Source organism: Manihot esculenta, chromosome 4 (assembly GCF_001659605.2).
Source record: "Manihot esculenta cultivar AM560-2 chromosome 4, M.esculenta_v8, whole genome shotgun sequence".
Lineage (NCBI taxonomy): Eukaryota > Viridiplantae > Streptophyta > Magnoliopsida > Malpighiales > Euphorbiaceae > Manihot > Manihot esculenta.
The window spans coordinates 25,417,095-25,438,726 of NC_035164.2; the positions used below are offsets into that span (position 1 = coordinate 25,417,095).

General features: G+C 41.5%; 2 protein-coding genes across 2 annotated transcripts; one reads left to right on the plus strand and one right to left on the minus strand.

Moving 5' to 3' along the window:
- Positions 1–354: 354 nt before the first annotated feature.
- LOC110613953 (probable serine/threonine-protein kinase PIX13) lies at positions 355–7,304 on the plus strand. Its single transcript, XM_021755387.2, has 6 exons — positions 355–805; positions 1,233–1,603; positions 5,451–5,586; positions 5,697–5,839; positions 6,054–6,177; positions 6,332–7,304. The coding sequence occupies exons 1-6, from the start codon at positions 739–741 to the stop codon at positions 6,766–6,768; spliced, it is 1,278 nt and encodes a 425-aa protein (XP_021611079.1). The 5' UTR covers positions 355–738; the 3' UTR covers positions 6,769–7,304.
- Positions 7,305–16,550: 9,246 nt separating this feature from the next.
- Positions 16,551–21,531, minus strand: LOC122723462 (MAP7 domain-containing protein 1-like). The gene is made up of 9 exons (XM_043955613.1): positions 21,326–21,531; positions 20,729–20,733; positions 19,863–19,925; positions 19,116–19,123; positions 18,890–18,992; positions 18,213–18,772; positions 17,641–18,135; positions 16,882–17,100; positions 16,551–16,574 (listed from the first exon to the last, which is right to left on the minus strand). Exons 1-9 carry the CDS (start codon positions 21,529–21,531, stop codon positions 16,551–16,553), a joined length of 1,683 nt encoding a protein of 560 aa, XP_043811548.1.
- Positions 21,532–21,632: the final 101 nt, after the last annotated feature.

Genomic DNA, 21,632 nt, shown 5'->3' on the forward strand with positions numbered 1-21,632 from the left:
AAAAATTTATTGATTAATTTTTTATTAATTTAATAGTTAAATATTATAAAAAATTTAAATATTCTGAATATAAATAAATAAATTAATAATTTTTTTATAAAATTAGGAATTAATTAATAAATTTTTTAAATTAAAAAATAAAATATTTAATGATTAAAATAATAAAAAGATTAATTAATAAATTTTTAAAATATAAAGATATTTAAATATATTTTTAAAAATTAAAGGGATTAATTAATAAATTTTTTTATTAAATAGTAAATTTTTAAAATATTTGTAAAGGAAATTGAATTCTCTCACATTGACTGACTGAAAAGAGAGAGAGAGAGCTCTTTCAGTTTCCACGAACGCGGCAATTGACTTAGAATAACGCCCCACCTTCAAGCTGTTGAATACCCGCGAAACCTCACACCTCTTGGCCTCTTCTTCCTAACAATAACCTCCAAAACCAAGACTCAGTCATCATCATCTTCTTGTCTTCTTCTTCTCTTTCTTTTTCCTTTCAAAAGTCTAGTTTGCTTGCACACTATCCGCTTAGAGACGCAGACACTCCGTTTCCTTTGATTCCAGCAAGGATTGTCAAAGAGAGCACCCACTTTATCCCAGTTGAAAATTCTCCTTAAACAACTCCCCATTTCTGTTCTTTCGTTCTTTGAATCCTTGAGTGCTGGACGCGGCACCAACAACATTAAGCTTCTCTTATTTTTGTCTCTGTACGATCCAACTGGTCTTTTTCTGATGGGGATTTGCTGGGGTTCTCCAGCTACTATTCCTACACCTACCACCACTGGTCATCTCAGTTCAGGTAACCCTTTAACTTTGCTGACCCATAATCCTATATCATGTGTTTGTATTGGTTCTTGCTTCTGTTATTGTTTCTTTCATGTAATTTGTGAAAGTTCCTTATCTGGGTTTTGTTCTACTGGTTCTAATCATAAAAGGGTTGTTCAGAATTTTCATAACTTCATAATCAATTTGTATAATCCAAACGATATTTCATATGGGATTTCTCGAATTCTTCATTTTTATTGCTCTGCTCCAAGTATTTCATTTGATAGCTTTTGCTTCTGAGCCATATTGATTGCTTATTGAAGAAGGAATATGGTTATGCTCTTCAACTTCTTGTTTGAATTATGTTAAATCCTTCTAATTCATTTAATCTAAATGACAAAAGATTTATTTCTATTGGTTAATCAATATGGGATTGTCTCAAATCAATTCCGTGATTACAGCGGGGATATCTCAGACAACTACCAATACAACTTCTACTCGGGATAGCAACACAACTTCTCGAAGCACCAATACAGCGTCTTCTCTGGGCAGCAATGTCTCTGGGAATAGCGGATATTCTGGGAGAAGCAGCGATGAGGCTTTTCCAAATGGGCAGATCTTGCCCACCCCCAACTTGAGAATATTCTCTTTTGCAGAACTAAGGGCTGTCACCAAGAATTTTAGACCTGACACTGTTCTTGGAGAGGGAGGATTTGGTAAAGTCTTCAAAGGTTGGCTTGATGAGAAGGCAACAGGGAAAAGTGGAAGTGGAAATATAGTTGCAGTCAAAAAGTTGAATTCTGAGAGCTTGCAAGGGTTAGAAGAATGGCAGGTAATTCAACTTAAGTGGAGAAAGGATAAAGTGTTCTGCATTTTGAATTCCTGTGCATTTCAACTCATCTTAGATTGCATTTTTTATCTTTTTACTTAAATGGGAGAGTAGGGGATTTGTCGCGTTCAGTAACTGGTTTAACTAATTATACATGAATTGTAAAGTTGGAGCTAAATCAGTTCAAAAGATATGTTTAAACCCCATCTTCATTTTCCACTTTTAAGCATTCTTAACTGAAGAGGTCAGAGATATTGAAGGAGCTCCCTTTTTCTCAAAGTTTTCTGCATAGTTGTCTTTCATTGAATTTTAATTTCCTGGGTTGTGGTCAGGCTCTTTTCAACACAATGTTGAAGGCCAGCAAACTCTATGCTCTTTAGTCCGTAATTTTTTTGGTATCAATTATTATTGAAGAAACAAATAACAAAGAGAACACTCATAAATTGTATACCTTGTGAGCCTGACTGAGGTGTAGATCAATTGACAACAATTGAAGCATAGTCACTTCATCAATTTTCTGCCCTTGTGGTGGTGTCAATATAAAGTGTTACTGCATTAGTCTCTCTTTCATGCACACGTTAACAAATTGAGTGGAAAATTTTGGGAGGAATTTAGTGTATTTATTTCAATTTTAATTGACCTTTACAAGGTTTGGCTATTTATATACAAAGAATAAATCTAATTACAAATATTTACAACACACTAATTAGGAATATTTATAATAAAGGTAAAAAATAAAATCCGTATAATCAAACATAATTATAGAGATCCTCTACATTGGTCAATCCTTCCTCCCAAGTTAGTGCATAGACGTCACACATGCTTAACTTACAAACCATGTTGAGACTTTTGGTAAATACAACAGCTAGCTTGTCTCTCGAAAGTGATGTGATCTAATCTCAAGACACTGTTTGTTTGCTTCTCTCTAATAAAGTGCCGATCGATCTCTATGTACTTCGTTCGGTCATATTGAACCGGATTGTGAGCTATACTAATAGCAACTTTATTGTTGCAGTATAAGAGCAGTTTGTCCCTTTTCAATAGTTTCAATTCCTCCAACAATCTTTGCAACTATAAAAGTTCACACACACTTTGTGTCATTGCTCTATACTCAATTTCAGCACTCAATCGAGCAACAACACTTTGCTTCTTGTTTCTCTAAGTGACAAGATTTCCTCCCATAAGTGTGCAATAACCAGTAGTCAACCTCCTATAATCAAGGAATCCAACTTAATCTGCATATGTAAATGCGTGTATGCAAAGATGACTATATTTAGAGACTAGGAGACCTTTTCCAGGAGCAGACTTCAAGTATTGCAAAATACGAAAAATAACTTGTATGTTAGGATCACGTTGGAGACAAAAAATCACAAGAGAAAAAAAATTAGAAATAGAGTGCTTTGTGCAAGATCTAACTCTTTTCTTTGAACAATTGGTTTATTTAGATTATCAATGGGCACAAGGTTTAGGGATGACTCACGAGATGGAGAAGAGGAAGATTCATGACACTTAGTAGGCTGTACAATCGCTTTTTTTGCTTCTATTTTGTTTCTTCTTGAGTATCTCTTTAAATCTGATTTATCTAAACGCTCAATCTGATCACCAATAGTCTCCCCCTGTATAGTAGTCTCCTCCTGAGTAAATTGCTCTAGAGTTATAGGACTAAGAATCATCCTTCTTTCTCATTAATCTTCCCCCAAAGAGGTGATGGGGTAGTATTGAAGTAAGGTTCAGTCTCTCTAAACATAACATCCATACTAACAAGGTATTTTCTAAATGAAGGAGTAACACTTGTAACCCTTCTGTGTGGGAGGGTACTTAACAAACATGCATTTAAGATCTCTTGGATTTATCTTTCTACCTGTCCTAGTATGAACAAAACATATGCACCCAAATACCTTTGGTAGAATAGTATAAGCATTTTTTCCTTATAGCACCTTTAAAGGACTTTTAAAGGTAAGATTTTTTAGAGGCATTCTATTAATGAGATAAACTGCGGCTAAGATTGTATATTTCTTATAGGTTTTTGAAAGATTCATGGTGAAAAGAAGAGATCTGGCTACTTCCAACATATGCTTATTTTTCTTTGAGCAACACTATTTTGAGCATCAGTGTAAGGACAACTAATTTGATATAATATCCCATTAGACTCCAAATAGATAGAAAAATGAATATTCATATACTCTGTCCCATTATTAGTTCTCAAAACTTTTATCTTAGCATCAAATTGAGTACAAACCATTTTATGAAAAGATTGAAAACAAAAAAACACTTCACTTTTCATTTTTATCAAATAAACCTAAGTCATGCGAATGCAACAATCAATAAAAGTAATAACCAACGACTACCAGACAGTGAGACAGTATGAGTAGGTCCCCAAACATTAGAATGGATAGTCACAGAAGAAATCGGATTCCTATTGTTACTTGAGGGATAAGAGGTTTTTGTATGCTTAGCATACTCGCAAGCATCACAGAATAAAAAACTAAACTGAGTTTTGGAAAATAAATCAAGATAAAATTTTTGTAAAACATAAAAGGATGGATGCTCTAATCGTCTATGTCACTGTATGATTTCTTAGTTGACATCCGTATTATCTCTAAAAAAGGCCTGAGATGAACTAGAACTCAGGTTCCCTTCCAATATATGAAACCCATCGTACAGTCTACCATTGTTAATCCTCTTTTCGATTTGAAAATCCTGAATAGCACAATAATTAGGAAAAAAACTCAATTTCGCAGTTAAGGACATTGGTAAGAGCATTAACTGATAAAATATTAAAAGAAAAATGAGAAATATGGAGAATAGAAGATAACTTAATATTTGGAGTACAACTAACATAATATTTGGAGTACAACTAACAGAATCGATTCCAGAGATAGGAGTGGAAGAACTATGCTATTTTGACACTATCCTTGTTTAGACATGGAAGGTAATTAGAGAAGCCTTTAGAAGAGTCCGTCATGTGCCTATTTACACCAGAATCAATAATCCATGGAGCATTACCAAGAGACAAAGCATTATGAGAAGCAATTAATTACTCTCATTAGTCGCTTTCATGTCTACTATGCTCAGACTTGGAATAAAACAACAAATCTAAGTAGAAAAGGAGACTGCCCAAATGAAAGACCTGTAAAAAAATCCAATAGAAGTGCAAACACCAAAAAGACCTAATCTAACACCAAGACAACCAAGAATCAGGAGAAAGTGCTGGAAATAAGCCGAGGAGGAGGTCGCCGGCATCTGAACAAGTCAAATTTGTCGAGACAGAAGGGGATATGCCAACACAGGTGGTGCGTGAGGGCTACGCGCTTGGAGGACGGCTGCCAGAACGTGAGGACTAGCCGACAGTGCAATGACGCTGCTGGTACCGGCAGTGAGAAGAAAGGAGGCTCCTAGGTATAATAGTACCAATTTTAAGGGTTAGGGTTCTTGAAACCCTAAGATTGAAGTTCTTCAAATTGAAACCCTAAAATCAGATGTAGGGCTCTGATACCATGGAGAATTTTGGAAGAAATTTTATGTGTTTATTTCAATTTTAATTGATCTTTACAAGGTTTGGCTATTTATACACAAAAAATCAACCTAATTAGGATAATTTACAACACACCTATATGAATATTTACAATAAAGTAGAAAATAAAATCCGTATAATCAAACATAATTATAGGGATTCTCTACGTTGATCAACATTGAGACACGCATGCTTGTGCACATAGATAACTATAGGCACATGCACACTTGTAGTAGTATTGATGTTTCCTTTTTTCACAATTAGCCGAAACTTTATTGTCATTTAGATGTTTGTAAAAAATTGTTTAGTTTTGAATGTGTCAACTTGTTGTTGCAGTCAGAGATACATTTCTTGGGAAGGCTCTCTCATCCTAACCTTGTAAGGCTGATAGGATACTGTTGGGAAGATAAGGAGCTTCTCCTAGTTTATGAATTCATGCAAAAGGGAAGCCTGGAAAATCATTTATTTGGAAGTAAGAGTCTATAAATACTTTTGATTGAATTATTAACTGCATCTTCGCAAGTAGATTAATTGTTGTGAGTTTCAATCTCATTAGACATTTTATAATATTAATTGTTGCAGGGGGTTCAACTGTTCAACCACTTTCATGGGACATACGGCTCAAAATTGCCATAGGAGCAGCCCGAGGACTTGCTTTCTTGCACACATCAGAGAAGCAAGTGATTTATAGAGATTTTAAGGCCTCAAACATATTGCTTGATGGGGTAGGGTTCACCACTTAGAGCAACCATATCATTTTTCATATTTATGCCATCATATAAGATTGACAATTGATATTCCAATTTATTGTTTACAACTCCATCTTCTTTCTCTTTTAATGGTTAAAATTATTGGTGACATAAGATGCATTTCATTTGGAAGATGTAGGAGGAAGAAAAGCTCATTTTAACTTGCTCAAACATTCATGCCTTATTGCAGTCTTACACAGCCAAGATATCAGATTTTGGTTTGGCGAAATTGGGGCCTTCGGCTAGTCAATCTCATGTGACAACAAGGGTGATGGGTACATATGGTTATGCTGCTCCAGAGTATGTCGCAACAGGTAATGCTGAATCTTCAGTTTCAGATACTCTAAAAATCGTTATTCTGGCTAAAAAATTTTAACTAGATTAATGATTACTCGAGCTTTAAAACTGCTTGAGCTAAAAGATATTTTGGAACCTTGTTCTAATGTTAGCATTTTGATAATAACACAGGGCATTTGTATGTAAAAAGTGATGTGTACGGTTTTGGGGTTGTCCTGGTCGAGATTTTGACTGCCTTGCGAGCACTTGATACGAACCGTCCAAGTGGGAAACATACTTTGGTGGACTGGATCAAACCATATTTACATGATAAAAGAAAGCTGAAGAGCATTATGGACTCTCGGTTAGAGGGGAAATATCCATCAAAAGCAGCATTCCGAATAGCTCAGCTTGCTTTAAATTGTATTGAAACTGAACCTAAGAACCGACCATCTATGAAAGAAGTTGTGGAGACATTGGAGAGGATTGAAGCAAGTGATGAAAGGCCAAGAGAGCGTAAAGTTCGTTCTAACTACCAAAACAGCCACCAACCACTGCAGTATCGTTCTCCGCTGCATCCAAGGCAGGATGGAACTAGAACACATCAACAACCTCCACGAGTGCGGTAACTGGGTTACAACTACTTCCAAGTAAGCGCAAATCCTCGAGTTTATGGTGGTTTATCTGTCATATAGTTTGTCATATCTTTATTCATGTAAATTTATAGCGAGTTATTGTTGAATCATGACTTGTACGGAGAACAAGTACTTTGGTGGTGAACCTGTAATCATTTTATTCAGAACATAGAGGAGTTTTCAGATAGATGTAGGCCATATGCAGAGTAAATGTATGTAGATTACTTGGTCTTTCGTAAGAGGGGAATTCATCTCCATGATGTCAATTTCAGAGAGTTGTAGACAAATATGGATTGGGATTTTATTGGTGGTGCCAACTATTAAAGAAATTCATTACAGTTGCATTCTTTTCTACACCAAGCTTCATTTACCATATTGATTTTCTCTTGCATTGAACTGAAGCAGTAGTTGCTGTTTTCTTAGATCTAAATGGCTCAAGAAAATTGTGATCCCCAGCTCAACACTGGTATTTGTGTTTATTAGCATAATTTTCATAAATAGAAATGACAAAATAGCTTCTCCAGTTCTTCTGTTCTGTTCTGTTCTACTTTTTTTTTTTTTTTTCTGCCAGAGAAAAACTGTTCTGTTCTACTTGACTAGTATGTCAAAAGCGGTTAATGAAGAAACTGTGCTTGCATTCTTATTGAAAGTTGAAATGCCAGGAGGACCAAACATGACTCCAGCACCCAACTTTTCCATGATAAAGAAAAAGGATGACATGACAAGTTCATAATTTGGATAAATTACTTTTGCATCCTTGAGGTATGTCGAAAATAACACATATCTTTCTCTATTTTTAAAATTTAACAATTTAGTCCATGTACTTTGATTATATTGAACTGGATGTCATTCCGTTAAATTTTTCGTTAATTATCTTTGAAACGATTAAAATGGTATTTTTTAATAATTGATTATGTTAAAATTAATATTTTTATCACTTGGATTTCTAAAAACAAATAATTTAATTCCTATATTTTAACTTATGAAACTGAAAAAAAAAAAACATAAAATTTCACAAAGTGATCTTGAGTTTGAAAAAATCAAAATTTAAGGACTAAAATGTTGAGTTTTAAGAAAAGAAGAATATATATATATGAATTTTGATATATCTCAAAAGACGATAAAAGTTTTTTTTTTCCTTAAAATTTTATTTATATTCTTACAACCATTCTTCTTTGAGCCATTTTTCATGTTGGATTAGTGAAAGTTGGTGATGATCCTCCTTCCATTAGGGATAGATTCAACTATGGCTCAAATAAAAATGGCTTGTATATTTTGCCTCCTTTTCTTTTTACAAAAAATTATTTTACTCTAAAAGTTTATGTTATTTTATTTAAATTGGTGAAACTCATTAAAAATGCTGAATTTAGAAAAATTGCGATGGTAAAAAATTTGCCAATTTATCTCTCTTTTAATTGATTCTCATGGTAGGAATGCAGGACGTAGTTTAATATATAATTCACTCGATTAAGTTATTTTAAAATTTATAAATTTAAAAGACAAATAGAGTCGTCATAAAATTCAATGTAAAATAATTATTTTATATAAAAATTAGAGAATAGAATATACATTCCGACAATTAAAACTCATGAAGAAACACTAACAAAAGAAACAATGGCATTCACTTGTATTCAATTAAGAGGTCAAAAGTTTTTTTTTCTTTTTTCGTAGGATAAATGTCCTATGAAAATCTTAAGGAAGAATGAGAAAAGTTATAAACAGAATTTGATGGATGTGATTGTGTTAACTATATTAAAATGATGAGACTGAGTATGCAGAAGAAGAAGCTTATGTAGTAGTTATACATGGAGTCTCAATTTTTTACTAAAAAATAAAGATATTTCTAAAAATTTGTCAAAAATACCGTTTATTTACGGATAATAATTTATATTTGAAAAGCATTTTCAAGAAAAATTTTTTTTAGAAAATCTTTCTCAATAAAATAGTTTATTTTGTATTTATTAGTTTTAATTTAAAAATAAAAAAATATTAATAAATTTATATATAGTAATATTAATAAGATTCTCTGAGTGCAAAAAATTAATTTAATTTTTTTTTATTAAAAAAATATTTTCTATTAATTAATTTTTTTAGTATCTCAAATATTAAAAAATATGTAAAATATTTTCTTAAAAACTATTTTTCATGAAAAAAAAAAGCAAAATCTAAAATACATAATAGTGATAATTATAAAAAAAAAATTATCCTGTGATTTAATACATTTTCATATAAAGTCTAATACTTTAATTTATAATAAAAAAAGCTTTATATTTTCACGTTGTTAGTAGAGTGATATTTTTCTTCTAACAATATTAAATATCACTAATAAATAATAATTTACTTTCTAATATTTAAAATTAATTCTTATAAAAAAAATCCTTATATTTTTATAGATGGGTCTCTAAATATTATTGATGACCGCTGGATTTCTCCATCCTGGCCCGGGCCTGGATCATAGCCAAAAGCCCATCTTGGAAAGGCCCACGCACCTGATATGCACAACAAGCCTGGCTCATTCAACCTTCAAGGCCGGGCTCAACCAAGCTTCTTCACCCAAATCGGCCCAGTCCGCGACCAGCAGGCCCTCTCCTCTCAGACTCAGCGTCCGGCCCGACTCTTGGCCCAACCCAGTATCCAGAGCCATACCCAGACAGCCTAGCAGATCCGCTCGAACGTACGCACGAGGAGAATCAGAGGCCGTTACGCATGAAGCAGGCTGCTGATACCCTCGTACATCCGAATCTGTATGTCAGAGACGCGTGTCCCAATCATGGAAAGGCCTTTACACGTCATCAGCAAGCATAGCGAAATGGATAAAAGGGGGAACCCCCCAGAAAGTTTAAGTTTTATCTTTTAATACATAAACCCTTGTAAAACCCTACTCTATTGGATCTCAGATCATCAATTGGCGCCGTCTGTGGGAAACGAAGGAGATCTTTTCATCACCGGAGTTTTCACTTTCAAAACCCATTGAGATCCACGATGGCAAACCACCAAGAAAGTAACCTTAACATTCCAAATGACCTGAGCTCTGCCCAAGATGGGCAGCAGTTCTCCTTCTCTAGCCCTACCACGTTGAATAACCAAACGCCTATTCCTCTTAATCCCTCGCCAAGCTTGGCAGGGAATACTCCCACCATGACTCTGTCTAACCAGGACATTCAAACTATGGCCCTCCAGCTACAGACTACTGCTCACTGGTTGGGGCAGATAATGCAACAGAGGGGCCTTAGCACCCCAGTAAATGCACTCCCAGTAGTGGAAGAACCCAGAACCAATGAACCCCGACCTACCTTTGACCGCCTCCAAACTAACAGCCACGATGCCCGGGAAGAGGAAGAACCGGAGGCCCGAATCCATGGGAGAAGGGCAAGAGAGTTGATAGAAAATGAGGAGGCGGACAACTATTCTGCCGGAACAACCAGGGAAACGAGAACTGAAACAGAGGAGGAGGAATACAGCTGGGGCAAAGGATCCAGCCCGGAAGACGAGAAAATGAACCAAAAGCTGAAAAGGTTGAAAGAGCAGCTCTTAGCCGAGCTAGGTAAGAAAGATCAGAGCCAAACCTCTTTGCCCACCTCTTCTCCTTTCTCAAAGATAGTGCAGCAGGAGATCGTTCCCAAGAAGTTTATGATGCCGCCAATGGCGGCCTATAATGGAGCTGGTAACCCGAGAGAGCATGTCATGAACTATAAGACCTTTATGGAGTTGCAAACCCTGTCAGATGCCTTAATGTGTAAGGTGTTCCCAACAACACTCTCGGGACCGGCGCGGGCGTGGTTCAACAGCCTGGAGGCCGAAAGCATTAGAAGTTTTGGAGATCTTGCCACCCGCTTCATCAGCCGGTTCATAGCCGGGGTGCCAGCTGATAGGAAGACGAGCTATCTAGAAACAGTGAAACAGAAAGAAGGTGAATCACTCAGAGAGTATGTTGCCCGCTTCAATACGGAGGCCCTGCAGATTCCCGAGCTGGATGAAGGAAGAGCGGTGGAGGCCATGCAAAAGGGAACAACCTCTGCCGAGTTCTTTGGTTCTTTGAGCAGAAAACCTCCGACCTCACTGGCTGAGTTGATGAAGAGGGCGGAGAAGTATATAAGGCAGGATGACGCCTTGGTGACGAGTAGATTTGCTAAAGGGATGGCCGGAAAAGAAAAAGCCCCGGAGGAGAGAAGGCCGGAGAGACACGAGAAGAAACATGGAAAGAGGCCTGAGCCGTACAAACAGGCTTGGGAGAAAAGGGATCAAAGGCCTCCACCTCCTCCTCGGGCTCTTGAACCAAGAGTGCTCCCTCCTTGGGTTCCCGAGAAGCCAACCCCCCTCAACGCTTCCAGAGCCGAAGTGCTCATGGCAGTCCAAGATAAGGAGTTCCTCCAGTGGCCCAAACCCATGAAGTCGGAAGCAGATCAAAGAAATCCTGACAAGTATTGTCAGTACCACCGGAGCCATGGGCACGATACGAATAACTGTTTTCAGTTAATCGCGGAGATTGAGAGGCTAATAAAAAGGGGACACCTCAAAAATTTTGTGAAAAAACCAGAGGGACAGAGGCCTCAGTCTGGTCCGACAACTCAGACGCCTAGAAGAATAGGACCTAGACCAGTGAATGATGGGTCCAGTGGGACCATCCACATGATTGTTGGAGGAACGGGAGGACGGATGAGCCGCCGAGGAAAGAAGAGAAACCGGGAAGGAGAGACTAGCAGTAGTGAAGTCATGCAAATCGTTAACCACTCTCCCATGATCATCACCTTCTCCCCAGAAGATGCTCAGGGTATTCAGATGCCCCATGATGATGCGCTTGTCATTGAAGCTGTCATTCATAATTATCGGGTAAAGAAGGTCTTAGTGGATGATGGGAGTAAAGTCAACTTGCTACCATACCGAGTGTTTCAGCAGATGGGAATTCCACAGGAACAGCTGGTTCGGGACCAGTCATCAATCAAGGGGATCGGAGGAGCACCGGTTCTTGTAGAGGGAAAAGTAAAGCTGGCTCTTACCTTGGGAGAAGCACCCAGAGATCGCACCCATCATGAGGTGTTTTTGGTGGTCAAACTCCCACTGAGCTACAATGTGATTTTGGGGAGGCCTGCGCTGTTCAACTTTGAAGTTGTCACCAGCATCAGATATTTAGCACTCAAGTTCCCAACAGAGGAAGGAGTGGGAATGGTTCGAGGTAGCCAGGATGAAGCACGGGCAGTATACTTGGCCACAGTAACAGAGCCGAGCTCAACTGAAGAAGCACTCGACTCGGAAGTTCTGGAGGTCAGGGATGAAACAAAAGAAGCCCGGACAGAGCCAGTTGGAGAATTGGAGACCTTCCCCTTGTCAGAAGCAGATGCAAACAAGGTCTTCAGTCTTAATGCCAGCCTCACCAAAGAACAAAAAGGTGAAGTCATGGCCCTGATCCGAAGTCACGCGCCGACCTTCACATGGAAGCCTTCAGACATGCCGGGAATTGACCCCAAAGTGATGACACACCGATTGAATGTTCTCCCCGAGACCAGACCAGTAAAAGCAGAAGAAGAGAGTAGTGGGAAGAGAGAAGCAGCAGGCCACCCGGGAAGAAGTGCAGAAGCTAGAAGAGGCAGGCTTTATTAGGGAAGTTATGTACCCACAGTGGTTGGCAAATCCTGTGTTAGTCAAGAAAGCCAATGGAAAATACAGGATGTGTATAGATTTTACCGACCTAAATAAGGTCTGCCCTAAAGATTGTTATCCCTTACCCGATATTAATAAAATGGTCGACTCAACGGCCGGTTTTGATTATATGTCTTCTTTGGATGCTATGTCGGGTTATCATCAAATCCCAATGGAAAGGTCGGATGAGGAAAAGACCTCATTCATAACTGAAGATGGAACTTATTGTTATAGGGCTATGCCCTTTGGATTGAGAAATGCAGGGGCAACGTATCAGAGGTTGATGAATAAAATCTTCAAAAATCAGATCGGTAGAAATCTGGAAGTGTATGTAGACGATATGGTGGTCAAAAGTTCCACTTTCCAACAACACATAGCAGATCTGAGGGAGGTATTCGGGGTGTTAGATCAGTACAGAATGAAGTTGAACCCGGCAAAATGTGTCTTTTTCATTAGGGGAGGAAAATTTTTGGGATACATGGTGAGCGGTAAAGGCATCGAGCCTAATCCGGAGAAAGTGGAAGCCATACTGAATATGCCAGAACCGACATGTGTAAGAGATGTTCAGAGACTAACCGGGAGAGTAGTACCGCTTAACCGATTCATGTCGAGGTCGGCAGAGAAATGCTTGCCATTCTTCAAAAAGTTGAGAAAAGTGCCGAATTTCGAATGGACAGAAGATTGCCAAAAGGCCTTCGTAGAGCTTAAAAAATATCTCAGCTCGCCTCACGTGCTCAGCAGTCCCATAAAAGGAGAAGAACTTCTGATATACCTGGCGGCCTCAGAACAAGCAATCAGCGCAGTGCTAGTAAGGGTGGAAGAAGAAGAACAGAAGCATGTTTTCTACGTTAGCAAGGTACTCAGAGACACTGAGGTCAGATATTCGAACATTGAAAAATTGGCTTACGCCTTATTGTTAGCAGTCCGGAAATTCAGAGTTTATCTAGAAGGCCACCAAGGAGTCGTGATGACAGACCAACCCTTAAAGAAAATTCTACATAGGCCGGAAACCTCAGGGCGGATGTTGGCATGGTTTGTAGAGATTAGCCCTTACTGTCTAGAGTACCGACCTCGAACAGCTATAAAATCCCAAGCTCTGGCTGACTTCATAGCAGAATGCGCATTCAATGAGGAGAAAGGAGGATCATCCTCAGAGTTATCAAGAACGGAGGAAGAGAGAGAGCCCCCCCAAGAATTTAGCTGGAAGCTGTATGTAGACGGAGCATCAGGCGCTGAGGGTAGTGGCGCTGGGATAATGCTTAAGGGGCCAGAAGGTTTTAAAGTATGTTATGCCTTGCGTCTAGAATTCACGGCTTCTAACAATATGGCCGAATATGAAGCCCTGGTAAATGGAATGTTGGTAGCTTCGGAGGTCGGGGTAACAGACCTCGAGGTGAATAGCGACTCTCAGTTGGTGATCAACCAGGTGAAGGGAGTATATCAGGCTAGAGACCCCATCATGCAGAATTATCTCGATAAAGTAAAAACTTTAGAAGCCGAGCTCACGGGTCGGGGAGTTATCGTCAGATTTCAAAGAATACCTCGGGATGAAAATGACGAAGCAGACCTGCTTAGTCGATTGACCAAAGAGGAGTTAGAACAGCTTCCCGATGAAGTATATATACAGCATGTCCGCACACCTGCTTTTAAAAAGACAAACACGGTACTACAGGTAGAACAGAGCCCAACTTGGATGACCCCATACCTGAGATACTTGGAGAAGGGCAAGCTCCCCGAAGATAAAAATGAAGCCAGAAAGATAGCAGCTTGTGCTGCCAACTACCAAGCAATAAGGGGAACCCTATACAGAAAAGGGAAGTCCAGCCCATGGCTCCGGTGTGTGAGTCCGGAAGAAGCTGCAAAGGTAATGGAGGAAATACATAGAGGCCTATGTGGGGCTCACGAGGGAGCAGGGACATTAGCCAACAAAATATTCAGGCAAGGGTACTACTGGCCCACTGTTAAAAAAGAAGCAGAAGAGTTTGTCCGGAGGTGCGACGTATGTCAGCGATTTGCTAATGCCATCAGAACCCCCGCCACTCCTCAAGCAAGCATATCCAGTCCATGGCCTTTCTCACAATGGGGAATCGACATCCTGGGACCTTTCCCCAAGACTACGGGGCAAAGGAAATTTGTAGTGGTGGCTGTGGAGTACTTCTCGAAATGGCCAGAGGCAGAAGCAATAGCCACAATCACAGCTCGCAAAATGATAGATTTCGTATGGGGCATATCATCTGCAGATTTGGCATACCTAGAGTACTTATCTCAGACAACGGCAGACAATTTGACTGCAGCGTTTTCAGAGCCTTCACGACGAACATAGGCATCTGGCATAAGTTCTCCTCCGTGGCTCACCCTCAGACTAATGGCCAAACAGAAGTCACTAACAGAGCTATCCTTCAAGGATTAAAGAAACGGCTGGATGGCGCAAAGGAGAATTGGGCAGAAGAACTCAATAGCATACTATGGGCACTCCGAACCACTCCCAGAGCGCCCACTAAAGAAACACCGTTTGCACTTGCTTATGGCACAGAAGCCGTAGTCCCAGTTGAACTGCAGATCCCCACTCATCGAGTCCAATTTGCTGATGAGAATACCAATGAGGATAAGTTAAGAAGCAACCTGGATGCTCTTGAGGAAGTCAGGGAAGAAGCCCAAGTCCGAACTGCCGCTTATCAACAACGCGCAACAAGATATTACAACCAAAAAGTCAGAGAAAGAAGCTTAAAAGTGGGAGACCTGACCCTAAGAAACCTGGAAGCTACAAGAAAAAGAGTGGCCGCGGGCAAGTTAGCACCGACCTGGGAAGGTCCTTTCAAGGTGACAAAAGTGGTCAAGCCAGGGGTATACCGAATCGAAGATATGCAAGGAAACCCCGAGCCCCACGCTTAGAACATCCAGCACCTAAAGAGGTATTTTCCTTGAAGTAATTGTAAAGAAAAACATTGTATTTTGATGAATATGAGTAAATAAAATTGTTTATTCAACATGATTGTCTCTATGAATAATATTCTTCCATAAAAAAGAAAAGAACAGGGCTTAGAAAGATCCCTTGAAAAAACAAGACCTCAGTTAGGTCCAAAACCAGCTGAGATGACGAAGCGACAATAAGGCCAATGAGCCTGAATCTTGCGCAAAACCTCAAAAAGGTACAAAAAACAGCCGGCGGGGCCCCGAGGTCACCCCGGAACGGCCGGTGAGGATCATAAAGATGCCTCCCGGAGCATGAAGACCGGGATCCCCTAGAACTCCCGGGTAAACAAAGAAGACCGGGATCCCCCAGAACTCCCGGGAAAACAAAACAAAAAAAAACAGCCGGCGGGGCCCCGAGGTCACCCCGGAACGGCCGGTGAGGATCATAAAGATGCCTCCCGGAGCATGAAGACCGGGATCCCCTAGAACTCCCGGGTAAACAAAGAAGACCGGGATCCCCCAGAACTCCCGGGAAAACAAAATAAAAAAACAGCCGGCGGGGCCCCGAGGTCACCCCGGAACGGCCGGTGAGGATCATAAAGATGCCTCCCGGAGCATGAAGACCGGGATCCCCTAGAACTCCCGGGTAAACAAAGAAGACCGGGATCCCCCAGAACTCCCGGGAAAACAAAACAAAAAAACAGCCGGCGGGGCCCCGAGGTCACCTCGGAACGGCCGGTGAGGATCATAAAGATGCCTCCCGGAGCATGAAGACCGGGATCCCCAAGAACTCCCGGATAAACAAAGAAGACCGGGATCCCCCAGAACTCCCGGGAAAACAAAAAACCGCGGGAAGGGCCTTGAGGTCACCCCAGAACAACAACAGCCAGGATCTCGTAAGATCCCCTGAAAACAAAAATGGTCGGTGAAGGGCTTAAAAGCCTCTCGAAATGAAAATTTTCCATGCAGGGACAAACTCATAAAAACACAGTTCCGACCTCAAAAACGAAAGGAGCCCAGAGCTACCAAGACCAAAGCAGGTTCCGACCTCATGAAGAGGTTCGGGGCACAATGGTTAAAGAAGCGCCGACCTCAAAACAGATGCTAACGCTAAAAGTTTGGCTATCGAGCAAAAGGCCGAGCTCCCAGCTCGGATAGACTTGCATCATCAAAAACCCAAGGCATGAAAGCCAAAACAAAAGGCCGAGCTCCCTCTCTCAAAAGGTTCATAAACGAAGAAATTTGTTTATCTGGAACAAACATCCAAATTCACAACCAAGAAGAAAGGGCTAAAAGCAAAAGGCAGACATGCTAATCGCCATTAAAAGGTATGAAATTTGATTTCTCAGACTATTAGCTAAGAGCTGAGCCCGTAACTTAAGATCAATTCAAAGTTTGTGCATACGTGGCATACATTAAAAGTAGAGTTAAATTCCAAGATATACGTAGAACAAGAAAAGTTTGAGAAAAAAGAAAAATTGATATTTCATTAGAAATAATTATTACAGTTTATCTCTCTGACGAGGTGGGGGGATATATAGTCCTTAAAGGACTTACATTAGTTAAAACCTCCTCGCCTACATTATCTCTATTGGCAGTCATATCTGCAGGAAGCTCGGTATCCCTTGGATCAGAGCTCTCAATATTAACAGCAGGAGCAACCTCTGACCCAAGGTTAGGGTTCTCCCCCTCAGAAACAGGGTCATCATCCTTCGACCCAAGGACTTCCACGTCCTCTCCTTCTAGCTCGGACTCTTCCGAAGAAATCTCAGCTGACTGGCATATATTCCTCCGGCAATCTCCTCGAGGCATAGGGAAATCATCTTCCCCATACAACACTGGCTCGCCATCTGAGTCCGCTTCGTACTTGCGAAGCTCGGCCAAAGGAGTATCAGGAGCGTGTCTGGCTTCTCTTAAACCACGATTATAGCCGGTCACATACATGCGGAAGGCTTTCTTAAGAATAGCCGCTCCCATTTCACCAGAGGCTTTATACTCATTAATATGTGCTTTGCAGGCCTCAGCCACAAATTCCTTAAACTCAGAAGAGTCTTTGTAGTCCTGCAGATGAGCCTCACAGGCCTGCTCGATCTTCCTTTTCAGCTCATCAGACTCCTGATACTCCGCTATGCATTGCTCGCGCACTAGCCGAGCCTTATCTTCAGAATGCTTTACTACCTCAAGCAGGGCTGAGCACTTGCGCTCCAAGGTCCTGACTTCGTGATTGAGCTGTTGATGGCGAAGGTTGGACTCTTCAGCCGATGAAGTCAGGTCTCTGATACGGTCAGAGCTCGTGCTCAACTCCTGCTCAAGTACCTGTACCCGAGCTAGGGCCATCTCTCTTTGAGTTTCCACTTCATTCAGACGAGTCTGAAGTCCTTCAAGATCTGCCTTTAAGGCATCATACTGGCGCTGGACCTCAGCCTTTTGGCTCAAAGCCTCATTCCTCTCTTGAAGAGCATCTGCCATAGAGGACAGCTGTTCCGAAACTCCTTTGCAGCGAACCTCCAAGGCAGCTGCCCTCTCATCAGACACTTTGAGGACCCCACGAGTCCGAGACAGCTCTGCTTCTAAGGACGAGGTATGCTTTGCTGTCTCAGCTGCTTTTTCCTCAGCTTTTTTTAGGGCTTCCAGTGCAGAGTGCAATTCCACTTGGAGGGACTGGATCTGCTCCCGAGCGGCTACCAGATTCCCCCTCGCGTCATTGGTTGCAGATATGTTTTCCTCCAGACGCGCCTCTTCAATCCGGCGGTCTACAGACTCCCGGAGGGAACGATCACGGATATCCACCTCCATAAGGAGGCCCGTCACCTAGTACAGGAGAACAACTGTCAGGAAAAGGAAAAAGAACAAACTGAAAAAAAAAAGGGGGGGGCAAAATGATTTACCATCAGAAGCATTTCCCTAATCGAGGATCCGAGCTCCTCACGAGAGCGAGACTGGAAGGATGTTTGCTCCTTAGTAGAACTGGCTAAGAGACCAGTCAGGGCAAGAAGGCGAGGGTCCGAAGCCTCTGTAACTCCACCAAACATTTGCTCTTTGAGAAAGTCAGCAACAGCACTGGCCGGAGACTCGGAGGTAATGTCCGATGCTTTCAGAGAATTGTCAGAAGAAAACAACGGAGGCTCGGCAGCCACACTTTTTCCTTTCCCAATGGAAGGAAGAGCCGGAGAAGACCCTGCAGCAGCCCTGGACTTCTTCCGAGCAGGAGATGGGGCAGCTGTTCCAGAAGGGGCTGGGCGCTTGTCCCCGGTCTTAGATGGAACGCCCTCAGAACCCTCAAGTTCAGTCCTCGCAGGGGCAGGGGCATCTTGGGTAGGAACCTCTGGAGCTGAGTCCTCTATAAGGACGATCTCCAGCCCTTTCCCTGAGGCCTCTTTGTCTTCAATAGGGGACTTAGATTTTCCCCCCGATCCCTCTCCAGAAGAATGGGCAGTACCCCGCTCCACTTGTTCAACAATGGAGGTCTACTCCGCAATAGCCAGGGAAGCTTCCCTCACGCCCTCTGAGGAGGCTGGAGCAGACCTAGACCCTTCAACAGGCCTAAGAGCTGAGCTCGACCCACCACGGCTAGATGGCCGAGACGACTTGGTGCTGCGGGAGCTCGGCTTTGAAGCTTGAGAAGAAGCTTTGGCGGGAGGTCGGCTAACCTCCTTGGAGGAAGCAGCCTGAACCAACTCCGCAGCAATCTCAGTTACCGAACGCCCATCCCCGAAGGCATCAAAAATTGCATGCATATTGTCCCGAGAGAGGACAAAGTTCTTGGGAAACTTTATGTCGTCCATTCTTACTTCGGAAGCTGCAAAAATACAAAATTATGAAGAGTCAGCATACTTTCTGATATTACGGGCAAAGAGAAAACAGAATAACTGGACAAAGTGCTATACCCATGGCCCGGACGTCCCTACGATTGGACACGAACAAACACTTCTCGACATCATACTTCCTTTCACCGGAAGTCAGTCGAAGCAACCCCACTTGCTCAATAAGACTCAATTGGGGCAGGTCGTTGCAACCCGGATAAATCTCTCCCCAACTTAGATCTACCTCCCACGTCCGAGTGGACCCTAATTTCAGCTCCGCCACAAGGAAATTCTCTACCCATCCCTTTATAGAATCCTTGTAGCCCGTGAGAAGAGATAACCCCCTACGGGGGGAAAAGTAATAGAAGTTTTGAACCGCCTTAACCAAACGGAAAAAAGTAACAAACAGACATGCTGTGGGTGTAAAACCCCAACTCAGGCAGATGGACTCGAAACAGGACATGAACAAAATAGAGTTTGGGGATAACATCCGAGGAGTCACCCCGAAGTATTCAAAAACCTCAACAAAGAAAGGGGTAAAAGGAAGCGATAAACCGAATTCTCTCTGCTTCAAGAAAAACACTATACTACGATTCTCTTGGGGATCCACCAAACCCGGAGGGGGAGGATAAGGAAGGACTATCCTTTCGTTTGAAAGGGGGGCTCGAATCAGATACAGAGGAGTATCTAAGAGCCTCCGAGAAATGTACTTAGTTATGTTGGAAGGAGTAATACGTGATTCAATGTTAACAACATCAGGAAGCTCTGAAAGGGTCATGGAAGAATAAGGAAGCGTACCTGAAAATGCAATAAGGTGAAAAAAGCAGGAGTTGCAGGGAGACAGAGAGCAGAAAAGAACTTGTTTCTTCAGAAGACAGAAGGAATTCGAAATGAAAGGCAATAATGAGACGGAACGTTGATCTGAACGGTTTTGTCTTGGAGCGGCGCGATCATTAATTACTCTCGAAGTTTACCCTCTCAACGGTTAGATAAATAACTGGTGAGAAGGTAAAGGGGCAAAGAGATAATCACTAGACTCCTCCACATCCGTTAAAGGCCAAATTCGTGATAACAGCCCATCACTCAAGAGCCCATTTGCTGTCCACAAGCCCAACTCGGCAATCAGAGCAACTTAGCCCACAGATGGAAGTATGATAAAGGTCAGACCTGCTTACTATTTAAAAAGTTATAAGTTCTGACTCGATTGTTATTGAACAAATACTGCGAGATCGGAGGCAATAAGGGCACCTCGAAATCATACAGAGCTAAGGGCTCTGAGTTCAACTTATAGAGCTCACAAGTCGGTATTCTAGCTTGGAAAAAGCAAACCGAAATAGAGCTCACAGGTCGGCCAGTCCAGTCCGGAAAACGAAACTTGAGAGCTCAGCCGGCTAAGGAGGTTCAGAGCTCAATCCATCAAATAAGGGCCGAGCTTACAGGTCGGTTGGTTCAGCTCGGAAAAGCAAACTGACCTCCCAGTTGGCTAAGTAGGTCCAAAGCTCGGCTCATTGATTAAAAGCGAGAGTTCATAAGTACGGTCAGTTCAGCTCGGACGAAACGAAACAAAGTTTAGTTGGTTAAAACTACGAAGAGAACAGTACCAGTACTTCATCCACAACAAAGAAAAGAATAAGCTCAAGTATGAACGGAAAACAAGAATTTCATTAAAGGAAAAGTACATTACAGAATGGAAGACTATCCTTAAAGGATTTACATGTCCGGGCCCACATTACAGAATGGAAGACTATCCTTAAAGGATTTACATGTCCGGGCCTACATTACAGAATGGAAGACTATCCTTAAGGGATTTACATGTCCGGATATTTCACCACCTATCCTACTATTCTAATCTTCAGCTCGGAAGAACTCTCGCAGCTCGGAATGTGAGTTTGGCAGAAAGGCCAAGATCTGTCTCGCTATCATAGGGGAATTGAACAAGTTGATTCCCATAAGTATTTCTCACTGTTCCCCTATAATAGGTCGACATCCTGATTGCCCAGATGTGATTCACGATGCATACGGACAGGATATAATATCTGAGCTTGTCCGTATGTACCATGAAAACACGAGCTTTCAAGTTACGGCTCCAAGGAGATCGCTGAGCATACATTCGAAGGTATCGCCAGAAGCTTGACTGAACGCAGCAGATCTCAGTCCTGCATAATACTGGTACTTCACACCAAAGTCTTGCATAATACTGGTACTTCACATCAAAGGGAACAATAAGTTGATCATTCTCCCCACTTCCATTTATATCAAAAGAAGGCGACGGGGGCATTAAGGAAATTTCCTTTTTCTTCTCGGAAGAAGGAGCAGACCTTTCATCGGCCCAGAACCTCTTTGGAGCTCGGACAGCAAACTGAGGAGAAGGTCGGCCAGACAACCTGGGTAAAACAGTTTCCATAGCTTGCCGAATAATCCCATACATCGGCCGTCCTACCAGCAGGATTTCCGAAGCACCGTCCAGACTCCTTAGAGGTAACATCAAATTTTCAAGAATTTTGA

Coding starts and splice junctions, on each gene's coding strand:
- LOC110613953 (XM_021755387.2), top strand. CDS start 739: ATGGGGATTTGCTGGGGTTCTCCAGCTACTATTCCTACACCTACCACC. Junction 806..1,232: donor CACTGGTCATCTCAGTTCAG/GTAACCCTTTAA, acceptor CCGTGATTACAG/CGGGGATATCTCAGACAACT. Junction 6,178..6,331: donor TCCAGAGTATGTCGCAACAG/GTAATGCTGAAT, acceptor ATAATAACACAG/GGCATTTGTATGTAAAAAGT.
- LOC122723462 (XM_043955613.1), bottom strand. CDS start 21,531: ATGGAAACTGTTTTACCCAGGTTGTCTGGCCGACCTTCTCCTCAGTTT. Junction 17,101..17,640: donor TGGCCCTAGCTCGGGTACAG/GTACTTGAGCAG, acceptor AATATATGCCAG/TCAGCTGAGATTTCTTCGGA. Junction 16,575..16,881: donor GCGAGGAGGTTTTAACTAAT/GTAAGTCCTTTA, acceptor TGTTTGTTCCAG/ATAAACAAATTTCTTCGTTT.